The sequence below is a fragment of the Hirundo rustica genome, chromosome 13 (genome assembly GCF_015227805.2).
Source record: "Hirundo rustica isolate bHirRus1 chromosome 13, bHirRus1.pri.v3, whole genome shotgun sequence".
Classification (NCBI taxonomy): Eukaryota; Metazoa; Chordata; class Aves; order Passeriformes; family Hirundinidae; genus Hirundo; species Hirundo rustica.
This window is the reverse complement of record NC_053462.1, coordinates 5,903,122-5,927,574: the sequence shown is the minus strand read 5'-3', so window position 1 is coordinate 5,927,574 and position 24,453 is coordinate 5,903,122. Positions and strand designations below refer to the sequence as shown.

At 37.8% G+C, this 24,453-nt stretch overlaps 1 protein-coding gene across 4 annotated transcripts in view; it reads right to left on the bottom strand.

Annotated features, from left to right (window-relative positions):
* THSD4 (thrombospondin type 1 domain containing 4) overlaps nucleotides 1-24,453 on the bottom strand; it is a 268,563-nt gene that overhangs the window by 86,605 nt on the left and 157,505 nt on the right. The window contains exon 1 of one of the 4 annotated variants that reach the window (XM_040077772.2): nucleotides 4,102-4,360. The exons of the other annotated variants lie outside the window; for them this stretch is intronic. Coding sequence (XP_039933706.1) covers nucleotides 4,102-4,173 — 72 coding nt within the window. The 5' untranslated portion in view covers nucleotides 4,174-4,360. Of the gene's footprint in view, nucleotides 1-4,101; nucleotides 4,361-24,453 lie in introns of those variants that run through there. 4 annotated transcript variants of the gene reach the window in all.

Genomic DNA, 24,453 nt, shown 5'->3' with positions numbered 1-24,453 from the left:
TGTGCAACAGATCTGACCACAGAACACTGGAAGATTGCACTGAGTAAGGTCAGAAATTTTACTCCAGTAAGTCTCAGGAAAGAGAGCTCCTCCTTGACAAGAGAACAGTCAGTCAAAAGACAGCGTCAAAAGGGCCATGAGCTCAAGGTGTTTGGGGTCTTTCATGGCTTTTTTGTATTCTTGAGCAAGATCAACAAGGGAGAGCTCCATTGATATTGCACCACATGGAAATAGGTAACAACACTGGGATGAACACTGAGCTGTTCCTTGCAGTGGGTTGCATTTGTGCAGCGGGGATTGTGACACTTGACCCTGTTCAGTGAATGATCTTTTAAAATGCTGACAAGTTTACTTTGCCTCTCTGGTTCCTGTGGACAAGCTACACACTGCAGAGAGGCCAAGCAGTGTGGAGGTGGAAATGAACAGGAGCTCATGGCAGTAAGGTCCCTCTGCACTCCTGGTCTCGCAACTCGGGACATTGTGTACAACAACCGCTCCATTTGTTGACCCTTAAGCCACAGATGAGAAGCAGCAGTGTCTGCAGCACATCAAGAACCTCACTCAGCGCTTCTCAGGCTCCCTTTACTCATTTTAGCGGGTGGAGTGTGACTTTTTCACTCTCTTTATGCCCAAATTCCAAAGGGAAGCATTTCACATCTGTGAAATTTATTTATAATAAAAATATATTAAAACAACTCTCGAGGACACTGTTAAGTATCTTCTACACTTCATGTTGAACCTCTTTATGAAGACAGTTGAACAGCATGTAGAATTCAATACTCTTAAGGTAAACAGTATCTACATATTTAAACAAAACTTTTGCTTCTATAAACATCTTGATACATGTGGCAAAACATGCTGTTATCTGAACAATTACTAAAGAACTGAAAAGAATTAGGTATCTTAAAACCTGTTCCTGTTCACTTAAACATGCGGAAAGTTCTGTGTTAAGTCATATATCATGTATTTTGATGATTAGTCAGATTATGATTACTTATGACATTAAAATACAGATCAAATCAACACAGAAGTTAGTTGTACGTGAGGTTTCCTTCCCATTGCCCACACATTTTGTCAGCTAGACTGAATTTTTTTAAACACTAGTAGAAAACAGTTCAAATCAAATTCAGAATGGTACAATTTGGTTTTGCTTTATTGCTAAGAAAGCCAGGCTGCTACCTTTGGAATGTTTGCACAGCTTCACTGACACCTGTACTGAGGGAGATAGGGCTGACAGTACTGATTTATGATCAATTTGTATGGGACTAAAGAGCTACTAAAATGGGAAAATTCAGTTGAATCAACTAAAATCCCAAGGCATGTGAAATTGTCAAATGCAAATACCTGAGAAGCACACTGAGAAAACAGAGTTTAAAAGGCTACCTGCCTGTGAATGAAGAGCAATGATGGACTTAGGAATACCTGAAGATACAGGGATGGGCTGTACCTCAGGAAAACTCCATACTGCTTAAGGATTTCTCAAGGACAATGTATCTAGTGAAAACAATGATTTTCATGCTAGAGTTTTATTCCAAACCACCAGGTTAAACAAGTGAGAAGGAAGAAACCTTGATTAATCATGCTTTGCTAGGAGTTCAGTGTGTTCATCTTCTGAGAAGCACACACACACAAGCTTTGGCCTCGGCCATACAAATGTGCTGCAAGTTGCAAATCCACGCAACCTTATTTCCTTCCTAGATGGAAAAGTGATGCAATGCAGTTTCACTGACTTCATGCCAAGTCATGCCTTAAATCAACAACAAATGAAAAGCAGAACATAATCATACACACATTAGAACAGGTGTTAGGGGTTCCTTAGGAATTAAACAGGGAAAAAACCAAAATACCTGAATTTTTGTTATTTGCTGTTTCTTGAACAGTTGAAGTTCTGCAGCATTAAAATGCTGCAGACAAAATAAGCTGGCAAGAAAAGCAACTTCCCGTTGACTTCACAATCTATCAAAAACTGACATTTTTATGAGCAAACTTTTAAAAATACATACCTATAAATCAATTAAAATATTCAGAGTATACAAAGCAGTTCAAAGGAGCATAAAATGACAATTCAGGTTCCTTTAAAAAATGGCTTCTCACTTATTTTCTCTGTCTTCAATTCACTGTCAACCACAGGAAAAATCTTTACTGAGTAATTTCCTAGAGAAATAATATTTATGTAGCCAAGGTTCTGCAGCTGGAGCAGGGAAATGTACAAGATTATCGGGTGGTCTCTTACAATACAAGACAAAGAAATATTATATTAATAACAGTAGACACAGTATATTTTTTATTATGGAATTTCCAAAATTAGGCATATGAACATAATAAAGGAGAAAATTTTTCACTACCTATGGTAAGATCTACAGCCTAAAATTCATCGATAAAGCAACAGGCCAATTTTTAATATTCTGTCTGCTGTATTAGCTGAAAAACTAAGAGAAACAGTCCAGTTTAAAGTACTTGGCATATGGATCACAGTGCTAAAACATTCCACATTGCACTTTTACAGCAGAAATTAATTTCCAGGTAAGAACACAGCATTGCTTTTATTTTACTTGCTAACGAGGATAATTGGCAGGCAACACTGCTGCTCTAGATTTGTTCTTTATATGGATCTCTGAAGACCACATGTGCATGCAGTGGTGACAGAAATATTTTCCATATGAGCCACCACAGATTTTAAGGTCCCTCAGCCTGAAGAAGGTGAGCCCATCTATCATTTTCTGTGCTCTGTAACAATCAACCAGGAAGTTAAAAACTTCTGTGACAACTAGAGGGCAATGATCAGCTTCCAGTTGCTCTGGTCATCAAACCATTTAAATTTGTTAAGACTCTGCTGAAAACTTTTCCCTGCTGTAACTAGATCAAAGGCAGCACAAGATTTCCTTAAGAGACATTTTCTTGAATCAAAGCTGTTAGAGATTCTCCTATTAAAACACCCTGAAAGCAAAAAAGTTTGTTTCTAGACATGTGAGCTACAGAGAGTGTCAACCACACACTGTTGGACAAGGTGTTTTTTCCAGTTCACTTCCACCTTCACCAGGCGAAGTAATTGATCTGGACTTCATTAGGCTACTATTAAGTTATGACACCACTAATAAAAGACAAAGCTTTAAAGCAGAGTCACTGTTTTCAGAAGAATTACTTAAGGGAAAGCGTATTTATGGAACAAAATTACCCAATGATTTGTTTAAAATGCACAGCTACACATCCCAGTTCAGGCAGAGCAAGGAGAATGAGTATCAGATGTGTTTTCTGCAAGTAATTTCATTAGATGGAATATTTTATATCTAATAGTACCACGCCTGCTGAATTATTTCCTAAATGGCAAAAGAGTAGTAGAAAACTTCTGCTTTGGTATGAAATAAGTACTTGATGACAAACTGCTCTGATGAGGACAAAAATCTGGAAAATGGCTCTTCATAAATCAAGCAGCAACTTTTTAAAGCATATAAAGAGCTGCTCTATTCCACTGTTTAGGAATTAGGAATATTAGGAACGCATAAAGTCCCTTTTTAATTATATCATATATATTTTTTTAAAAATCAAGTTCTTTCTGCCCTGCCCCAGACTAAACATTACATGTATTTGCACAAAAAGAATGTTATTAAAGTAATGAAGCCTGGAGTTTTTACATGCTCACATCCCCAAAATGTATCCTGTGCAAAAACTTATTCACTAGCGCACATTTTCTGCAGAAAATATGAACAGAACACTACCATCTACTGCTGTAGAGTATCATATTTCTCTTTATGTTAGTAAAGAAAAATTCACAAATTAGTCATCTCTCACAGAAAGTGTATTTTATATCAAATCCCGAGAAGTTAAGTTTCAAACTATTCCCCTTTAGTACCTTTTGGCTTTTGCAGAGACAAAAAAAAACCCAAGCCAGAGAGACCCAAAGCAAAAAAGCAAACAAAAATCCCCCGAACAAAACAAACTCCCAAAACTAAACCAAAGCAAAAGCTTTTTACACAACAAAAGCAACACAATTCTAAAACGTCTAATAGCATGAAAATCATTCACAGTGTCCATCTTAACAGATATGAAGCAAATGCAACTGTGACAAGACGATTTTTGACAAGACATTTGTGTTTTGCTTACCTCACCCCCAGGTCTTGCTAACACTGCTGTTTGAAAGCAGAGCAACGTTAGTATCAGGTAGCTGACAAACATTATTACCCAAAGTTAGAGCTACCCTGGAGGAGCAAACCCTCTGCCAAGTACTAACAGCTAGCAGATGCACTTGTGTCTCAGGATCACAGCCCTGAGCTCTCGTAGGTACGAGTCTGTCTCCCTCTCCCCCTTCCTCTCGCACTCACGGTCCGACCAGGAGCTTTGCTCTCAGCCACTGCTCTGAAGACAACTGGTAAGTTGATCTCTTCATGTAATGACTTCTCCCTGCTGGGGGAGGGGGCTCGGCCAGCACTGAGCTGGGGGGCTGCAGTCAGTAAGAAGCGAAGAAGGGGAGGGACAGAAATGGTCACTGCCAAGTTATGCATCTGCTGTGATTCATGGAACAAGCTAAACGGTAACCTTTAATGCACGAGGAGCTTTGGCAAAGCGTTATTGACTTAGGCAGGCATGATTGGAGAAACAGGCTAAAGCTGCTGCAAGAGATGCCTGTCGATGGTTAGACGGCATGTGCTACTTAAAGGTACAGCACCTCCTTTTATTAACAAGTTTATAATACATAAACTGTAAATTAAAATCTAACCGGGAAGCAACCTATGGTTTTAGAGTCAGCCCTACAGCAGCACAGTCCTGCAACCTGAACGGCCGGATCCTGCCTGATGGGTCAGAACCTGGTGCCTCTCATCCCTGGCCTCAGGGCAACAGCCCAGGGGAGCCCAGGTGCCCATTTGCTCTCTAGAACGTCACAACTGCTTCCTGAAATGGATCTCCTTCCTTTAGGGTAATCCTGGAGTAGGATATGGATGTAGTCTCTCTTTCATTTGTATATTATAGCTGAAGAAATTTTGACTTTAACAATCCAAGACGTCAAATAACCTGCTTTGACTAAGCAAGCCTTTCTTAAAGTTCCAGCTCCTGAAGTCAAAAAACCACACTGTATTCTCATCTTTCATGTAAATACATAGTTCTTATCCATATGGTTCCAGGGGAAATCTCAAAAATATGACCCAAGAATAACCTGGTCTCGTATGTCAGACAGTAAACCACATGAACTCACAGTACAGGTATACTTGAAAATATCTCAACATTTTAGGAGGCAGGAAGTAAAAACGTTGGTGAAACTGAGAAGAACACCATTACTAAGTATTATATTTCTTTTTGTAATTTGGTGAACTTTGTATACACAGCTGAGTATGTCAGACTCCTCAGGCTATTTTTAAACTAGCTTTACCAACCACTCTTTACCTCTGCTATGAGAGGTGAAAGATAAAATTGTCTTCCTCAGAACTGCAATTAAATACAGTCAAACTCCCAAAGCAGTATAGCAAATTAGCATTCACACTGCTGCTAAAAGTCCAGATTCTGTTTTATTTGCATTTGGGTATCTGCTTCTCCAGCAAAGCAAAATCTGACCTCTATTAATTAGACATCATTGTCAGTCTATCTTCCCTCTCAGTCCTTTCTTTTAACAGACTCCCACTATTGCCCGTAACGATCCACCTTCTCCTGCCTAACCTGTCACAAAATGCTGCGTTTGTTCAGCACCTACAGAAAAGGCTGCCCATGTTCACCTCTTAGATCAGCAGACCACCTTTCATGGGCCAACCTTTTGTTCCCCTTTTGATACACAGCCTTGCAGTGCTGAGGTCCTGGCAGTACCACTGCAGCGCCTGCAGGCACTGAGCTCAGCAAGGACACGCCATGGGGGAGGCCCTGCAGTGCAGGCCAGGCAGGACTGCGGGTCTCAATGGCACAAGGATCCTCTTCAGATGACTTCCTTTGAGAGAGCAGTTCAAGCTTAAGAACATTTAAGAAGCCAGAAGGAGAGTTTCAGTATGGACCTCAAGAATGGTTCTTCCAAATGATCTGAATCATCACAGGCAGTCGGCTGGAGACTCTTAAGAACAACAACTGACAGCCAGATCTGCAGGTTCTGAAAACTTGACACTGTAACCTTCATGGTACTTTCTGACAAAAATCATCAAGAACTCTCCATTACTATGTTGTTCTCGCAAATACAACACCTCCCTTGAAGACCTACCATAAAGAAGTATTTCCTCCCCTTTTAAGGCAAGCTGAAGGTTTGCAGATTATACTGTGGTGCTGCTGACAGCTAAATGTAGAGCTGCCATTACAGGTACTTTGTACACTGGTTGCCTATGGCAAAGTCTTCAGACTAAAAACGTAAAGCCAAATAAACTTAAGGAAATTTTCCATCAAAACCCTGTCAGGAAGCCAATCTGTCCTTCCATATTTTTCTGAAATATCTAGATGTACCACAAAAGGGAAAAGGATAGTGAGCAAACTGCCAAGTAAACCAGAGTTCAAAATGCTTCCAACAGAAGAGCTGCAACTATGATACTTTGAAAATAGATTCAGTGCTTGAGAAAGTTTTAAAAGAACACACCATTTCAGACTGCAGTGTGTAGCAAAAGCTCCAATGATGAAAGCTCCTTCATGCAGATTGACTACTGCTTCCATAAAATTAAACTCTGTCTTATTTTGCTGTTCTTCACAAAGTGAACTAGTCTTTCTGAATAAATATATAGCACAGGCAAAATATTGCCAATCTTCTCTTCTTTAATGGCAGGCAGACAAGCAAATTTAAGAAAACGAAGAGTACCTGTGATTTTAGTCTCCTCTATGCTGATCATTCCACAGAACAGTTTATTTTCTGCAAATAATGAACAACCTTACTGAAGTCTAACTGAAAACTGTACTACACCCCCATTTAATAAGTCATATAACTAATTCTTTCCATATGCATTTAATTCTTCCTCTATGAAAAATACCAGCAGAATTCCCTGAATTTCAGAAGCTGGCGCACTGTCCTCCATGTTGCGACAAAGATCTGTTCCTACCTGCTCCTGTGCCTTTAAGCTTTATCCCACTGAACTGGATGGAATTGCGCTGGTTTCACATGCACAAGCACAGCCTCTCTTTGCAGCACAGAGAACTTGAAACTTCACGCTATGCCCAACTTGCACTGCTGCAACCAAGATCAGAACTCCTCTGCAAACCTCAACAACCACTACACTGGAGATTACAAAAGTACTGGGGCAATAGAAGAAATCTGTTTATGATTGATGAGCTATTTCAGATAAATTGTGCAGTAGCAGATAGAGAAACCAAAATACCTTGCAACAGCAAAATGGAAGAAGTAAGATGTCTGTAACTGCAACATAAAAACACCTTTGCTTTTACTTAGAAACCCAGCAAAAATAATAGCATAACCATACTATTTTTGGTATATAATTGAGACAAAATCCAAAATTACAGTTTAAAAAAAGAAAAACAAAAACCAAAACCAGAAAAAGCCATCAGAATGTTTTGGGGAAAAAATCCTCCCTCTTATTCTCAGAAATAAAAATACACAAAACAAAGAAAGGACCTTTGGATAGTACAGTTCTTATTAAGAAAGTACTGACATTCATGGGTAAAAAATTAGCTGTCAGTCTCAAAGGGTTTGTAAATATCAATTAGCTTATGAAGTCTGCTTACTACCTTCCTCCTGAGGCAACTGCACACCTGAATTCCGAACAAGGACAAGTTTGTTAAACTTTTGTGATCAAAAGTATCACAGCTACTGCTTTCTGCTAAAGGTATATTAGCCTAGAAAGTTGACCAAATTCCTAATATAAAAGTAATAATAGACAATACATGAGTCAAAACAAGCTTTTAAAGACTTCCTTTCTACTTCCTACAGCCTCAATGTTTGTAGAGCTTAACTCTCTTAAAGCAAGATAACATGGAGGATGACTACAAATTTCAGGCTGAGATATTTTAGAACAAGACAATGACAATTTCTGTGCATTTTGCATACAAGTAAAAATAACTAAGTCATGTTTTGTTACTACAGGTGCAATATCAATGCCACTGAATCTACTTAACTGAAACACCTAAACCAAAGAACTATTTAGAAGTAAGATGAAGGCCAAAGCGAATTTGCTGCTACAGCATAACCAACAAGTCTCCTTTAACTGTTTCTTAAAACAAGTATTTAAAATAGCATTCATTTGCTTTGGACAGAATCACTAACAGGAAAAGCAGTAGACACTGCATATTCTGCCACTATTTAAGAAAAGGTATTATGTTTTTATTTCAGTGTTCCATGTAAAACTTTAACAGAGGAGGGAAAAGGCCGAACGTACAAGAAATTCAGTACAAATTACAAGATCAAGTGGAAAATCTGGAGTGCTTTGGTTTTATTTCAGTTGGTCATTTTTTCCAATTGGTGATCTACAGGTTACTTAAAAAAAAAGACAAAATTTTTGTGTTGATGAAGTCATGTGTAAAGATGGCTGCCATATTTATAGCTGTCAGGTAGGCACTTCCAATCATTACCTCATTTCATTTTTTCCAGGAAGCATTCCTTTCTGAATCAATTATTCAGATGCTTTAAGGTTAGAATAAATTACCATGTCCTTTAGCCTGAACTACTGAAAGACACTGGTCATAACACTTTACTCAACATTTTTTCCATTAGGTTATTTTCTTTTATTTTTAAAATAAGGTTTGTGTTAAATTGAACACTTGAAATAAAGAAGTCTCTTGCCGCATTATGTGTGCCTGACCAGAAAGGTAAGTTAGACTGGAGAAAAACTGCATTTTCCTTGAAAGAAAACCAGTGTCCTTGAGAAGGATGGATGCAGAAAAATGTCTTTCCCTACCCTATCTTCTTGGATTCAGGAAATACTGCTGCTGAACCACTGAGGGATTTCTTTACCCCCGTGAAGGCATATACATCCACTCCCCAGGTTTTTGCATTTCACTGGCAGACAGGGGGATGAAAGAGGCCAAGAGATTCTCTCCTGTCCCCTGTCTTCTACAGCTAAAGCATGACTACCTTCTGCAGTCCTTTTGGAAGAACCATGATCACACTGAATCTGGATTTCAGCAGATGAAATCACCACAGGTACAAGGAGGATCAAGGAGTACTTGGACTTTTATAGATGCCATTGAACAAAGATTGCAGCCTGAGGGTAAAGTTCATGGAGGCCTGGGAAGGGAAGCCCCAACATGGAGCACCTTGGAGGAAACAAGTCCAGAGCCTCACACACATTCCACTGCCCCTCAGCATTCTTTCTTGGTTGAAGTTTTAACTCCATTTAGTATATGAAATACTAACACTTTCCCAAGTAACACGCAGCTTTTACTTGTGCCCTTTTGCCCATTTTTTTTGTTAGGAAAGCAGCTGACTTCACACGATTTCTAGTACAAAAAGCATTTAAGGGGATAGCTATGTCCCAAAACTGAAATATTGTTTGGCTATCAGAATACTCCTGTGTGTGCTAATTTGTGTCCTAATACTTTTACTGGTTAGTTACTTTCCAACCTTCAACTTCTGTTTCTGCTTATTTTCCTTCCTAAACTGCACAATCCTCATTTTTCCACTTGTTTGTCATCTAAAGTCACTCCAAGTTTGATTTCTTCTCTGTTTCTCATCTTTTTCTTTCTCTTTTGTGAGTTCATAGAGATCAGTTTAGAAAGTACACACCATTAAAGGTATTATGACATCCTGTGAGAACAGCATTAGAAAGCAAGTTTCAAACATTGGTCTATAATTAGGTCAGCCCAGCATAGATTACACTAGTGGAAGTTGTCAGATCCTTCCATAATAACAAGTTACCTTTATGACCATCCCATTTTCTCCTCTTACTACCATGGTATTGGCAGTGCAAGATGCTTTTAAACTACACTCAAACCCTGAAAAGGAAATCTGAACGTTTCCTTCCTCTTCCACCTACTCTTGATTTCTTAAAGCTGAAACTCTTGATAACAAAGCCAGACTTTACTAAGAAGGTCCAACTTCAAAGAGCTGAATATTAATCTCCAATTGATTTATCATCTTGAATCTTTTCTTCACTACTAAATCTATTATCCCTCTCTCTCTTCTGGCATTACAGTGTGCTGGAATGAGGAAAGGACCTTTGGTTATCACCTGCCCAGGGCTGGACTAGAATGTGTATTTTTCGTGGCCATATTCCAATTTTCTGTATTTTGATGATAGAATTCTGGTTTATATCCCAAGTTTTCAGAGCACCTCTTTGCCTCCCCAGACAGTAGTTGCATAGTGCAAGGAGAATAAGATGACATTTATGAGGCATTCCTTCCTCTGACCAATACTACAATTTGACTACAGAGCAAGAGGACACCATTCTTTGAACTTCTAATTTTTGACTACCATTCATCTTTGTGACAAAACGATGTATTTCTGTATTTGTTAATCAACATCTTTATTTTCCTAATAAGGCCTGAAGATTTTTAGCACCATATTCTGGTTCTCCTCACACTTAAATTTTGATATTATTTTCTTAAGTATTTTCATAACATATTATTCAACATTATTCATGCTGTCTTCTTCTTCTTCCTATACACAAAAGAGTCGTGAAACCAAAAGGAAGAGAGTTCTTTGATGGATCCTATTTCATCTCCTTTTCTGGATGCATGAAAAGAGAGACACATATTTCTAGAAAACTACCTCTCATCACCCAAGTTTCACATAAGGCATTTGGATCTGTGTTTCCTGTTGAAGTGTGGCAAGTGATCAGCCACTAAAAATAGGACCCGAAGGAAAAGCAGACCTTACTCTTTAAAATATCTGAACCCATTCCTTCACAACTGCCACAAAACTAGAATAAACCTATACTTGGTACCAGTGCTGCATTAGGATACTTCCCCTAAAATAAGAAATTTGACTAAGTCAAATTGTTGGTCCATTAAAAAATAAATTTCCATGAAAAATTCTAAATAATCTGTAACTACATCAAATTAATTATAAATTATACAAATAATGCATATCTATTTCATGAGAAAAGTAGCCTCCTCCTAGGTAAAACATTCTAAATATGAGTTTGAATCAGGATATTTTCAAATCTTTCACTTCTTCATGAGGGATAAAGGTTGATACTTCTAATTTTACATGTAGAAAGTAATTTAAAGATACAAGATCTGGATCATGTAAGTATATTTGCTTTAATTATAAAACCAAATAAACTGAGAAGTACCAAAAAAACCACCAAACTACCAAATGGCATAACACAATAGGCCAGAACCTACTCTATGAATCCTCCTACAAGAACAGAATTCTAAAGGAGAATCTCTTCAGGTCCAAAACTAAAAACTTGGAAACTAGATTTTACTGGTAACACCCATCTTCCCAAGTGTCCAGCTGGCAAATGACAGCTACCTTAAACATCATAAAATGATGGGAACAAGTTGTCTCCAAGAGAAAACTAACCAGGTAGGATTGGGAATGTAATAGTAATTTTCAGTTTTGCCTGGAAACTTCTGTTCTCTGATGTCACAAAGGTACTGAATCACAGATTAAGATCCAAATGATGACTTGTCCAAGATTATGTCCAACACAATCATGATCCAACTGTATTTTCTATAGTTTATAGGAATACCGAGCTTCCACCCTCTTCTGATAGAAAAAAAAAAAAAAAAAAAGCTGTTTTGTTGCCAAAGGAAATGTAGGAAATGTATATGTTTGACTGATAACTTGGGATTTAATTGCAATGCTGGTCAAAATGCACTGGATTAAACACTCAACCAGAATCCAAATACAGGAAGAAAGAGGAGGAAGGTTTCCAAAGTAATTTCATTACACATCCCAAGTTACCTGAAGTGAGCAGACAGAACTAATCTCATAGTACTTTAGCCTACACTTTGGGCAACAAGCACTTCTCAACTTTTCCCATCTAGTTACAAAACTCCTGAGTCAGAGATGCAGTTACTCCTTCCCAAAAACCTCTCCATATTCTGTTTGATTCCATCTTCCCATTCCCATTCCATCTCTTCCAACAGGACTGTGTGATCTCAGTATACTGCCTGCCTCTAATGCATTGCAAATTAAAAGAATTAACACTAGCCTAGGTCAAAATCTACCCCGTTAGTAGACTAAAGGCTCATTTTTCATCACTGGAGGTCCATGCCAGGTCATCAACACACAGTACCAGATCAGTTACACTGCTGGTGCAAATTAGGTACAAATTAGAAGCATAGCTGCAGTGCTAGAACAAGGCTTGTCTTTCTCTGCAGTTGTATAACATATAAAAATGAACAAACTCTTTCTAAATAAATAGAAACTTTACATCTTTATTCCTTGATAAAAACAAAATTCTGGGAAATCAGATTTTTTATACAGTAGATTTTTTGGATAGTTTATCTTATAAATGTGCTGTTTCCAAAGTAATCCCATTAAACACATGCTGCCTATTAGAACCAAGTGAGCCTTCAGCGTATGTGGAGCCTTCCAGCTGTCTGGACAGTTGCTTAAAAGCTTGGGAAGCACACAGGTAGAGAAGACTTCATTCCATTTTTCTAGGTGTCTTTCAAGTACAAATACCATTTCTGAAGAGAAAATGACCAATTCTGCATGGCTGACTTCTGCTACACAGGAAATTGGAACCATATAGCTACAGACTATGTTAAATCTTGAGCTTCACGGCATGTGTATGAATTCTGAAAATTCATATGCAGCTCAAACTAGATAAGGAGCATCTTATAATAATTATGCATTCTTGTGTCTCAAATATTTCATTTACTGCTGGATTAGCAACTCACAAAACTGATAAATATTTGAATAAACAGCTGATGAGTCTCTGAGTACCCAGAGCACATCCAGTATAATTTAACTTGAAATTTCCCTTCCTGAATCCCACAACTGAAACAAGTTCAGTACTGTCAAATTTTCTCATGGGACAAACAACTTGTCTAAATTCAGGCACATTTCTCCACTATATAAGGAGGAGAGTCAAGCCCAAGATGCATGAAATTGGTACTCTGAAAACTTAAGAAGTCAGCATGCCATTCTATTTGTAAGTAGTTATATATAATTCTTAACCCTTGGTATATTAAAACAGTATATATATATATTAAAGCCTTCAGTTTTAATTTTACAGTGTAAAATCTCTACACAATGGCACAAAATCTGGAAATACTGTTTGCTGGTAACAATGTGTAAATAAATCTAGAAATAAACCTAGTAGGAACACTAAGAAAAAAATTACTTCTTAAAAGGTCACCTAGAACAAAGGAAGTGAGGAAACATTCTCTATGTGTATTCTGAAAGACACAAATGGTGCTGATTACTTTATCCCCATACTCAGACTGTCTACGTGGGTTAAAGCTAGCAATAATACCAGTTCTAATCTTAAAGGCCCGTGGAGAGACATAAAACCAGACTGTTTGAGAAATCTGGTTGTAAAAGCACATCTGTGCAGCCAACACTATCACATGGCTGGAAAACAATCAGAATTCCAACAAGAATCAAGTGAATAAAACCCACAGAAAATTCCTTCATTGTGGAAGGAAGATTTCCTTTGGAAGATTTCCTACGCAGTTCCAAATCTCTTCAATACAGTAATTTCATATTTGTGTGAAGCATGTCTCAAATAATTTTCCAACAATGTTTCAGGGAAGACTTCCTCACAACGAGCTATTTCTCAATGAATATATCACTTATTTTTTAGGTACAGCTCCATGTGCTAGCTCATGTGCAGTGCCATAGTACTCACCCAGTACTCATTTGCCTGTGGTACCAGTGTTAGAACGCTGCCAGCCCACTGGTAGCATACCTGGTTTATATTTGATTTGCCTTTTTCACATGTATTTTGCAAACCACTTGCCACTGCTGGTTTAGATACACTCTCAAGGGATTTGTGCAAACATCCCAAACAATGACAAAATTAAGAATTAAAAAAAAAAAAAAATTTAAAAATATATTTATCTCATCTTTACTTTTTTGTCCACTTCTAATTTTTTGGGTTTGCCGTGACGTTGGACAGCTGCATGGAGAATGAAAGCACACACAAACACATAAATTCCCCAAGTGACAAATGAGCAAACAAATCCAGCCATCATTTCCACACTGGCAGTTTTGTCTATTTAAGTTTGCATATTTGTCATTACTTGCTTTAGAAGCAAGTTTACAATTAAGTATGGTCATTTTATCCTTTTCCAAGAAAACACCAAATAAAGTGTTATGATAAGGTTTTCACCATCTGTTCTTAACCACAAAGTTCCAAATAACATTTTGAACTGCAGGGTCTATGATTTTTTTTTGTTTTCTCTCAAGCTTGCAAAGTAAGTAGCTGTTTTATAGTGCCTTAGTTAATTTAAATTTAATCAGAAAAGGTGGGGTTGATTGGAAACTGTTTGCTTCTCTTTCAATCTCAGTAAACATTTCGTTCATTTTTTTAATATGACAGACTTTCCTTTTTTATTTTTACCGAAAATAACTGATATTCTTCTCTCTTATGAAACGTTTCATAGATAAAATTTTGCAGTGCAAAATTCTGCACAATATGCTGGACCAGACGTTTAATTCATACAAAATATGTAATGTTACAAATTTCTAAGCACATTATGTGCAAGTGGATCAAAACAATACTTTTGTATGCAGGCTAAAATGTGGTGGTAAATGGCATTAACTAAATTCAGTCTGCCATGGAACCCTAATGACTACTCATCCAAAGCCAAAAATAGATAAAGAATTAAATCAACCATTATTCTTTGAATGAAAATATTTATCATGAAGTATGACCACAGAATACTAGGCTTTTATCTTAAAAAAGCTTTTCAAATCTCATTCTTAGGACATGAAATATATCATAACTTATCAAAAATTTTAACAACCTAGAGACACTAAAGAAAGTGTGTAGTAAAGACTGGATTTCACATTGGTAACCTTTCTTTCTAGAAAAAAACTTGACTTTTTCCTCTTCTCTTAAAAACTTTTACTGTGAAGGATTCAAAGTCAGATACTAAACTTAGTTGTAGGAAATATTCTCATATCCATATCTAGAAGAACAATATATTTAGGAAAAGTTTTCTAGAAATCGTCACGCAAGATCACCTATTCTATGTGTTACTAGGCAGAGTATAATCAGCTTCTGAGGGTATTTTAGGAGATTACCAATTAGGGCCTTCAGTAGGCCTGTCCTACCACCCCAACACTTTTAATCACTGCTTTTCAATCTGTTTAGGAGCCACAGACTATTCCTTTCATTGTGGAGGAAAATATAGGACACATCCATAATTCCCCATCTAGGCTTCATGCTATTGCCTGCCAAGGCGGTTTGGCAAGCGGGGAAGATATTTCAAAGGAAAACATATAGGGCCTCACTCAGCCATATTAATGCTCCTTCACATTCCTCTTGCAATATTATCCTGCCCATAAGGCTTATTTAAATACAAGAACATCTTTGGCAAGCAGGGCTTTCAAAATAGAGACCCGCGTGGAGAATCCAACGGCAGTACTTAGTTTTCACCTTCACACAATAGCCATATTACAAAAACAACTTGTACTTACATGGGAACACAAGGTGATGGATAGGTTTAGATTTGAAATCAAATATAGCTTTCCCAGCAAATTTTAGAATTGAGAAAGTCTGCTGCTGTCACCTGGTCATTTTGCATAAAAATTAGAAGAAAAGAACCCCTACAGAAATACACAAGCCAATATTCCACAGCAGCACCGTAAAGGGTAACTCTAGACTAAAAGAACCCCGTTTTTTAAATTGGGCACAATAATGAGAAGTGAGAACTGTCCATTATATGGCTGAAGAAAAACCAACACACAGACACTCCTACCTTAACAAATGTCTTCTCTAAGCAAATTCATGTTATGAGTAGTCTAACACATTGTTTTAATTGGAAGAATATATAGGGGTTTAATCCAAAAGACATCCCCATTATGCTTAATTTTACATTCCTCTTCCAAACTGAAAGCCAACAGGACAGTTTGACCAGTTACAGGATAGTGCATCTTACACTTGAAGAGACAAAGAAAATTGTCAGAAGTGTGATTCTGAAAAGAATGCTGAAAGCAAAATATCTTCTCGCATTTAAGCAACTAAGAATTTGAAGTCAAACTCACCACTGTAATTCCTAAAGCACAAGGAGAAAAGACAGCTAACAGTAGCTCTGCAATAAGGACTGTTACTAGTTTATCAGATATGATCAGCTGACCACAGAGAAGTTTTGAAAAATTATTTTAAGATATCTCTGGTTTTACTTGGGTTATAGTAAGACTATGGAGAACATTTTTATAAGAGTCAAACCTTTGAATGCATGGCATGCTGCACCCATCTTGGTCATAATTTGTACAGTATGTGAATAACTGACAGATTTGCAACAAGTTTCTGAGCTGGAAGTTCTTTTTGAATTGCTTTCAAGTTCAGAAAAGGGGACTGGAATTATGCTGAAGAAATACAAACTTTTAATTTTATATTACGTTCTAATGAATTTGCTCTAGAGGAGACTTTTTATGCAGCATATGACAATTCTGCAATCTAATTCTGTGTTCTGCCATAAATTCAATCATGCTTTAGCACACCCCAGTTTACCACCACTATTACTACTCACATCAATCACACAATGTTTATTCTGAACATACAATTGCTTCATCTGTGGGGACACTGGAATACAGAAATTCCCAGGAATATATTGAGCATGTGAACCCACCTATTCCACACAATTAAACCCAATACAACAGCAGCAGTATAAACACACTTCTGAAATAAACTGATTTTACTTTTTCCAATCTTCTGTAACACACTTTTGCAGACACAATCAAGATCCTTAGATTAGTTCCCTATCATTTTATATAACAGTCTTAAAAATGTACCTGGTTCTTTTGGTACCTGGTTTCTTCCATTTTGAAAAGAAACCTCAGCAAAATAAAAATCTCTAAAATCATCTATACTACATCTTTGGAGATAATTTTTCCTTTTACAACTAAAATTCCATTCAAGCTTGAGTTTAAACAGATACTCAGAAATATTTTTGAGAAAATAAAAATTCTACACTTCTATCTGTGATGAATTCTGCTTTCTTATAATTGATGTCAAGGTCCTCTGTCCAACTTATACACTCATCTGCTCTTTGAACCTACAGTGTTTTATAGGCACACACTACACACAGAGCTCTCCTCTTTAACTGATTAAAATGTGCTCATTTCACCCATCAGCCATGGGAATGCTGAAGAAAAAAAATGAAATCATGATGATAAAAAGCTTCTTTAAGCTTCAAAAAGAAAGCATACTCAGGGATGCTCCATTTAACGTGTAAGCAGTAACAGACATGGCTACTAAAGCATCACAGGAACTGATATTCTGTCAGCAGAGGGGCCAAACTGTGACCATCACCTGGACAGAGATCCAGACTGGCTTTCATTTCTTTGGCACTATTTCTAATTCTGCCTTTTTGCAGTTCTGCCAGAACTGCAAATGTCCAGCACCTCTAGGGTCTGTATCTTGTTCAACTCCAGCCTGCTGACACGCTGACGAACAGCATCTGCCAATTCAAAGAACCTCTCACCAGACTGACTTGATGCAATCTGGCAACCTTAATCATCTTAAGCTGTCCTCTGGAATACCTGTTCTGCATCTCCAAGTGCCTTTTCCACACAAGTAAAAATGGTTGGTGTAGAAATCCATTGGTTTGTAACACTGGGCATAACGTTCTACATCTGGATAGCCTGGACAAATACACAAAACCCCCTTTTATTCTCCCAGGTTAACATTTCCAGGAAGAAAGGAGGGCATGATTTAGAGGAAGAGCTGAGGCCTGAACATATGGTTGCTGTAACCAGTGCAATATAAGCTGAGAGAAGGAGAGGGTAGCTCATCCAAGTTCTATTCAGGAATACATCTAAGACACACCCATAGACACTGTATATACAAACCAATCACACACATAACAGGCTTAAAGGAAAAAAGCAGGAATACACCGCCTTTTGCTAATTTCCCAGCTAGCAGCAAGTGTGATGTCTCCCTTTGGAAAGGGAGTTGGAGGCCAGTGGCAATAAGAGAACAAATTAGCTGAATTGGCCTGGAAAGTTTATGATTAGCTTGGGAGGTCTGAAGCCTGCTGATCACTACAAAAATAACATTTCACTTTGATGCATGTCTATCGACTCTCACTATATTAAAATGTTTTCATTTCTAAATGTGGGTTTCAGCTGCTGTGTCTGGCCACCATGTGACATGAAAGTGAGGATCTTTATGTAACACTTTTTTTTTCTAATCAGTATTTCATATAAGAGAAGTTAGCAAACACTGGATATTCTGTGTGCTTGTGTGCCTGCAGTGATTTAAAGAGTTCAAATAAAATACTCATTCCTGAAAACACATACTGGAATAAAATGCACAGGTTCACCATGAGAACCAAAATATCTTATGGCAAATTTAGTGGACAATTCTGATATTTTACAAATTAAGGCACAGATCTGCATAAATCAAATCAAAACTCCAAAGTAAAAGCATATGAACTACTAGGACATTGACCATATATCCTCTAGCAAATACATTAGAAAGAATTCATTTGTGTGTTGGCAGAAGTACAGCACCCTAAGCACTTGTGCAATAAAAATGTCGGACATGACAATCAGACAGCATAAAACCATTCCTCATAGGGGCTTTAATGCTTGTTATAAACTGCTGTATTATAGAAGTTCAATCTTTCTTTGCAGCTACCTTTAGTAATTTTTCAACCAGAGGCAAACAGCTCTTTACAAATGTGCCTCCTCAACCTCTGACTTGAGGATTTGGGATTGGTTTCCCTAAATGAGGTTTGTCTTCAATTAGCTTTACAATAAGAAAGAACTGCAGCTGTACACAGAAGCAACTCTGTTAAGCTTCATGTTCTGTTGCTATACAGCATGTAAAATTCCCTCTGTCCTCTCTTCATTCTGTCATGTGAGAAGGGCTAATGGGGATCTTCTGTTCATGGCAGTGGTCAGGGACTCTGAAAAGTTAGGTTCTTACACCTAAGCACAAGTGAAAAGAGCAGTCTGTGTTCCTAGACGGACAGACAAATACAAACATAATTCAAAATCAAGCTTGGATTTTAACACCAGCATTGAATGAAGACCAAATTTAACAACTTTGGAGATATTAGTGAATTTAGAGAATTAGAGAAATGTAGAGAAATTTAACATAGATAGAAAACTACTAGGCTGTGATAGTTTGATTGGAAGATGCAGTTCCAACCACCACTTCCAAAGTTATAGTGGGTTCACATTCAACATTCCTTCTGGTCGATCCCTAAATGAAGGGGAAAATGAGAAGCAGAAGTTTTAAAAGCACCCAGATCCCCCCCCACAATGACAAATCCCTCTTTCACAGTCTTTGTGCAGTTGTTGCCAAGGAAGTTACAGAAAAGCCTCCGCAGGTCTTTACTGCTCACGTGTCTGTTTTCGTATTAGAGAGCCAGGCAAATGTCCTTGTGACGTTTGTACAATATTCCTTCAGCTCATGGAGGCTGCTTATTTCTGCAAGAGTTTCTTCTATCTCAACAGATATCGTCTATCTCAACAGGTAATTGCAATAATGACAATTTTGCAAAGATTTTCAAAACAATATGAAAAAATTATATACCAACCCTCTAGAAAATTATTAGCAACTTCTTTACTAAAACAGTCTTGGTGACCCTTAGTTCTCTTCTTATGCAGGCACGTTTTGAATCCTACACAGAAGTTAATACAGATTCCAAACATTTGAAGCTGAGAGTTTATATGTGCAGAATAATGTATATTGTTGAGAGCATGTACTATACAAACCAAGAAAACTGAAGAGATTGATTTAAAATTCACATTACACAGCTTGAGATAAGCTTCTGCATGAACTGTGTGTCAAGGACAGCTACCATGATTCTGTGATCAAATAGCTGGTGACACTAGGGAAATTTAGCATACATATGCAAGTAAGCTGGAAATTATTTTAGACTGCTGTCACTATGCAAACAAACCAAAATGAAAGTTAAACAGAATGTTCTTTGTAATAGCTGAAAAAAGGAAGGGCAGATTTCAGACAGATGTCACTGAATGTCTATTGATATGCTTCTACTAATATAGTATGAAAAAATATGCCAACGACTGGGTAAATATGGGTAATTAAGCTGATGTGAATTCATTAAAAACTTTCTGTTTTCCTTCGTAGTCTGATATTTGTGTTAATTTCCTGTCTTCTGTTCTACATTCTTTTATTCAACAAACAGAACAAAATCTGGCACAAACATCAAACTCTGATCAACTAGAGAGGCAAAACTAGGCAACCTTTCAACTGAAATCCACAGGATCACACGGTATCACACAACACTGGGGCAGTTGTTGATTTAGTGGAAGGAGCACAACACCACATATTGAAGATACTTCACCTCATGCAAGATTAAATTCAGTTGACTTATCAAGCTGCAAAGAGCTTCGCCATGAAGAGACTTAGAACACTGTGGACAGTTTAGCATCTGTTTAAGAAATATACACTGATGACATTCATGTTGCCAGGCTGACAGAGCAATTGGCTAACTCAAGCACATGACTTTTGTTTGTTCTGACCCACACTAATTGGTCTACCACATACAAACATTTTTATTAGCATTTTCCTCACCATGTTTTCAAAACTTGGACTTTTCACCACACTGTTTCTAAGCTGTGGGTTAATACATATAAAATATACCAATTTATATTTGCACCAATCAGATTTCTGCTTTTGGCCATAGTTTTAACAGCTAACTGTAATTTCATTCAGTTTCCTCCACAAGTCAGGATTAGTATGGAAAATATACAGGGCAAGAGAGCAACTTACAATAGCAATTAATGTCATAAATTCAGGCTGACATCTGATGTCATTATTGCTTATTCAAGTGCAATGAGAATGCAACAAATGTTAGATATTTTAAAATATTTTCAACTGAACTCTTAAACATTGGGAAAGTTACTGTTTTTCTGAGCTGGTGATGAGCTAGTAAAAATTTTGCATTTTAATTAGGTGTGATCTAATCACCTTTCACTACTCCATCAAACAAACAAATGCTTTAGACTTCCCAAAGGCAGGCTAGCTTAAGATATTTCATAAATTATTCCCAATGCTGTTTTTGTAGACGATATGTAGCTGTCTATAGAGTTGTAACTTTTTAACCAGTATTACGACATAAAAATATGATCATGCAGGTATCCGCTACCCATCTCCTGACACAAGAGACCCTAAACAGGAAACAGTGAATAAGGGGTTTCTTAGAATTGTGGAAAGACAAGAAGGCAACGCAGTTGCATTTTAAGTTTGCAAATACGAACATTCCAGCCAAACCTAAGTGTGCACCGAAAAGGGCCATTAAAAATGACAAAACAAAGGATTATTTTCTTTTTGCACTATGTTCTTATTCCCTGAGCAGATTTTTTTCCAGCTGTGTGGTCCCTTGGCTAAAATGAAAAACATTCCTGGAGGACTTTTAACATTGCAGTGATGAGGAGTAAGGAGAAAGCAGAGGCTAGAGAACACCTACTGCAGCAGGGGTAACACTTGTTAGTAACAAAAGCTCAGATTCTATAATGGAAGGGAAGAAGCTGCTGATGAAAAGACGGGAGTCAAGTGGGAGGAGAAGGACTCTGACTAATACTCAGGATTAACTGAGGTGGGATACTGGAAGACAAGTGTGATGATGAAAAAAGGTGCAGGAACTAAGTGTGTTAGAGGTAGACTCTCAGTGCTTTAGTGTGAACTCACAGGTAAGTGCCTCTGCTCAGCATCCTATGAAACAGAAACGTAACTTCCATTTAGTTGCACACTATGAGCACTTTCTACCCAAGCAAAGACATTAGGAGTAATACTTTTGAAGTGATTATCTCAGGATATATTGAGAGAGATTATACAAAATTATTCAGGTCGTGATTTAAAATGCTTGCCAAATGGGCAAAACAAAAAAAAAATAAAATGGAAAATTAAAGAATGTATTTAAGAACCACCCTTCATAAAACAATAAAAGTACATGCTTGCAAAACGCAACTGAATACCTCGAATTAGTTATTAAACAAGTAAGAAAGTCAAATACAAAAACTGTGCATCAGGCTGTAGCACCTTGGCCAACCAGAAACAAACAAAGCCAGGTTCTCTCTATTGACAATTTTAAAAGTTATTTTCTCTCTCTGTAAATGACACAATTACTGTAACCATGACATTCGATTAACATTATAATCATGAATGGCTTTGATCTGTAGTTTATCAAGTAATTAAAAATGATATGGCTTTTCCATTGTTTTCCTGAACTTTTAATCCTTTCCTGACAGAATCTGTGGGTGGCAATAACATTTTCCCGGCACAGTAAGACACAGAATGCAGATGCAATGGCTACAGAAAAAGACATTCCTAAACACACATCAATGTTCATATAAATGCCCTTCCTCTTTGGGGAGGAGAGGTGTGTCAGTGACAGTGATCAGAATCAGGACCCACTTCTGACCCACACAGCTCCTGAGAACGCTTCCTTCACAACCCTCAAGGGATTGCCACTGACATCAAAGATAAGGACAAATAGAAAACTGGAGTTCACCCTATGAGATCTGAGTTCCTTCAATTCACTGAAGGATCTGCTCATGACTCAAGGCACTGCTATGAAAGATTTCCAAAAGCAAAACTTCATCTTGAATTTCACATTCAACTTTTAATAGTTAATATACAATGGTTAGCAAATCAAAAGAAAAGTTGATGAAATCCATTTACTCAAAAGCCCACCTTGCCCTTGGGGAAATTTTCAAAAGCACCTGAATTGCAAAAGAACCAGAGATCCTAGCACTAGTCAGCGCATCTGTTGCGTTCATCTTTCCCAGTGCTTTGAGAAAATCTCCCCCATAAAGCCACGAAAATATAAAAACATCTTTAAAACATTTCTAAAAGCATTCTTTCCTCAAAAATGACTGCTCCCTGTATTCAGTATTAGACTTCTGATGTGCTTCTGAGAGTGCTACTCTTTAGAAAGTAAGCACTTCTTTATTTTGAGAATAAAAAAAATTTAAATTACAAACGTAAACGACTTTTCGAGCAAGCAATTCAGCACAGTATTTCAAAACCCCAACAAAGCATTCATGAGTAAGTACTTGGAACACTTTTTTAAACAAGGCACCAGTGACTTCAGGACCTCAAACTCCCAGGTTGCTGAAGGCGCTCACCAGCACACGCATTGCTATGCAAGGCAGAGACCCCCAAGGGAGTGCTCAAGGGATCTGCTCCAAGTATAGAACATAATTTAGCTGCGACAAGCTAAACCAACAACTACTGAGTCAGGTCTGTGTTGGCAAATGGCTTCCACCATTGTTTCAAAAAGAACATCTCCAAAAACCTCGGATTTTTTACCCACATTATGCCCAGAGCTATTACAGCTGGCATAGCACTGAAAAACAAATGCTCAATAGGATAAAGAGAAAAGAGTTTCTGCAGGAAGTCTGCAACTGTTTTCAAAATGAACTCCTGATGACATTTTACATTTTCTATGCAATCAAATTCTTATTCTTTTTTTGTACCTCAAAAAGATCTTCACAGGAAAAAAAACCCCAAGCTGTCAAGCATAATCGACACAAAAAAGCATGCACTAAATGCTATAGGGTCAAAAGTCTGAAAAATATCTGGGTTTTTATTTTCCAGCATACCCACCCTACAAGTAGGTTGCATAGCTTTCCTTAACAGCATTCTCAGAAGTTTGGAGAACACACAAGCCCATTTCCTCCTCCTCCTCTGGGGTAACGTTAGCCCCTGGAGGCCTCCTCCAGCCCTGTAAAGAGCGATGTAGGTCACTCCTGCTGAACTGCCCGACCTGAGCTCTGTGCAGCTGTACCAGCTCTGGGACACACAATCCTCCTGTGCCAGGAGTCAGCTTTCTCCACACAAGGTTCACTGGCAATGCTGCCAAGGAATTAACCAGAGACTGAAGTCACTTCACTGGGGGGTTCATATGATTCCAAAAAAGCCAATCTGAACACAGTAAACTACTAACTAAGCCTTCTAAAACCTTATTATAGAAATTAATTACTCCTGAGTAGAAGGCTGGCATGCTAAAATGTTTTCAGAACAATAATATTCTCTAGATGACAGCCCCAGGCACAGCTGCTGAAATAATCGTCCACCATGTGAAAACTGAGGTTTACTGGTAAAAACTTCCACAAAAGATTTGCATAAATCAGTGCACCCACTCAACACTAACACCACAGAGCAACATCTGAAGATTCCTGCTTAGTTGTCCACCGAGTACTGCTGCCTTACAGCCAAAGATGGTACATTTTGCAATTTTTTCCATACAGTTACTTCTAAAGAAATGCCTACATGATACTTTGCAGCAGAGGCAACTCACTCTGTCCTCCTTCAAACTCACCCGATGCCAAATTTCCCTGCATAGAGCAAGGGTGAAAGGTGTAAAATTTAATAGTGGGACCACATGCCTTTCTGAGACAAAGTACCAGGCACACTCAGGATCAGCATCATGTGGCTACAAAGCTTCTGCATGGCAAGGAGCATGAGCCAAAAAACCTTGTATCTGCCTGCCAAAAAG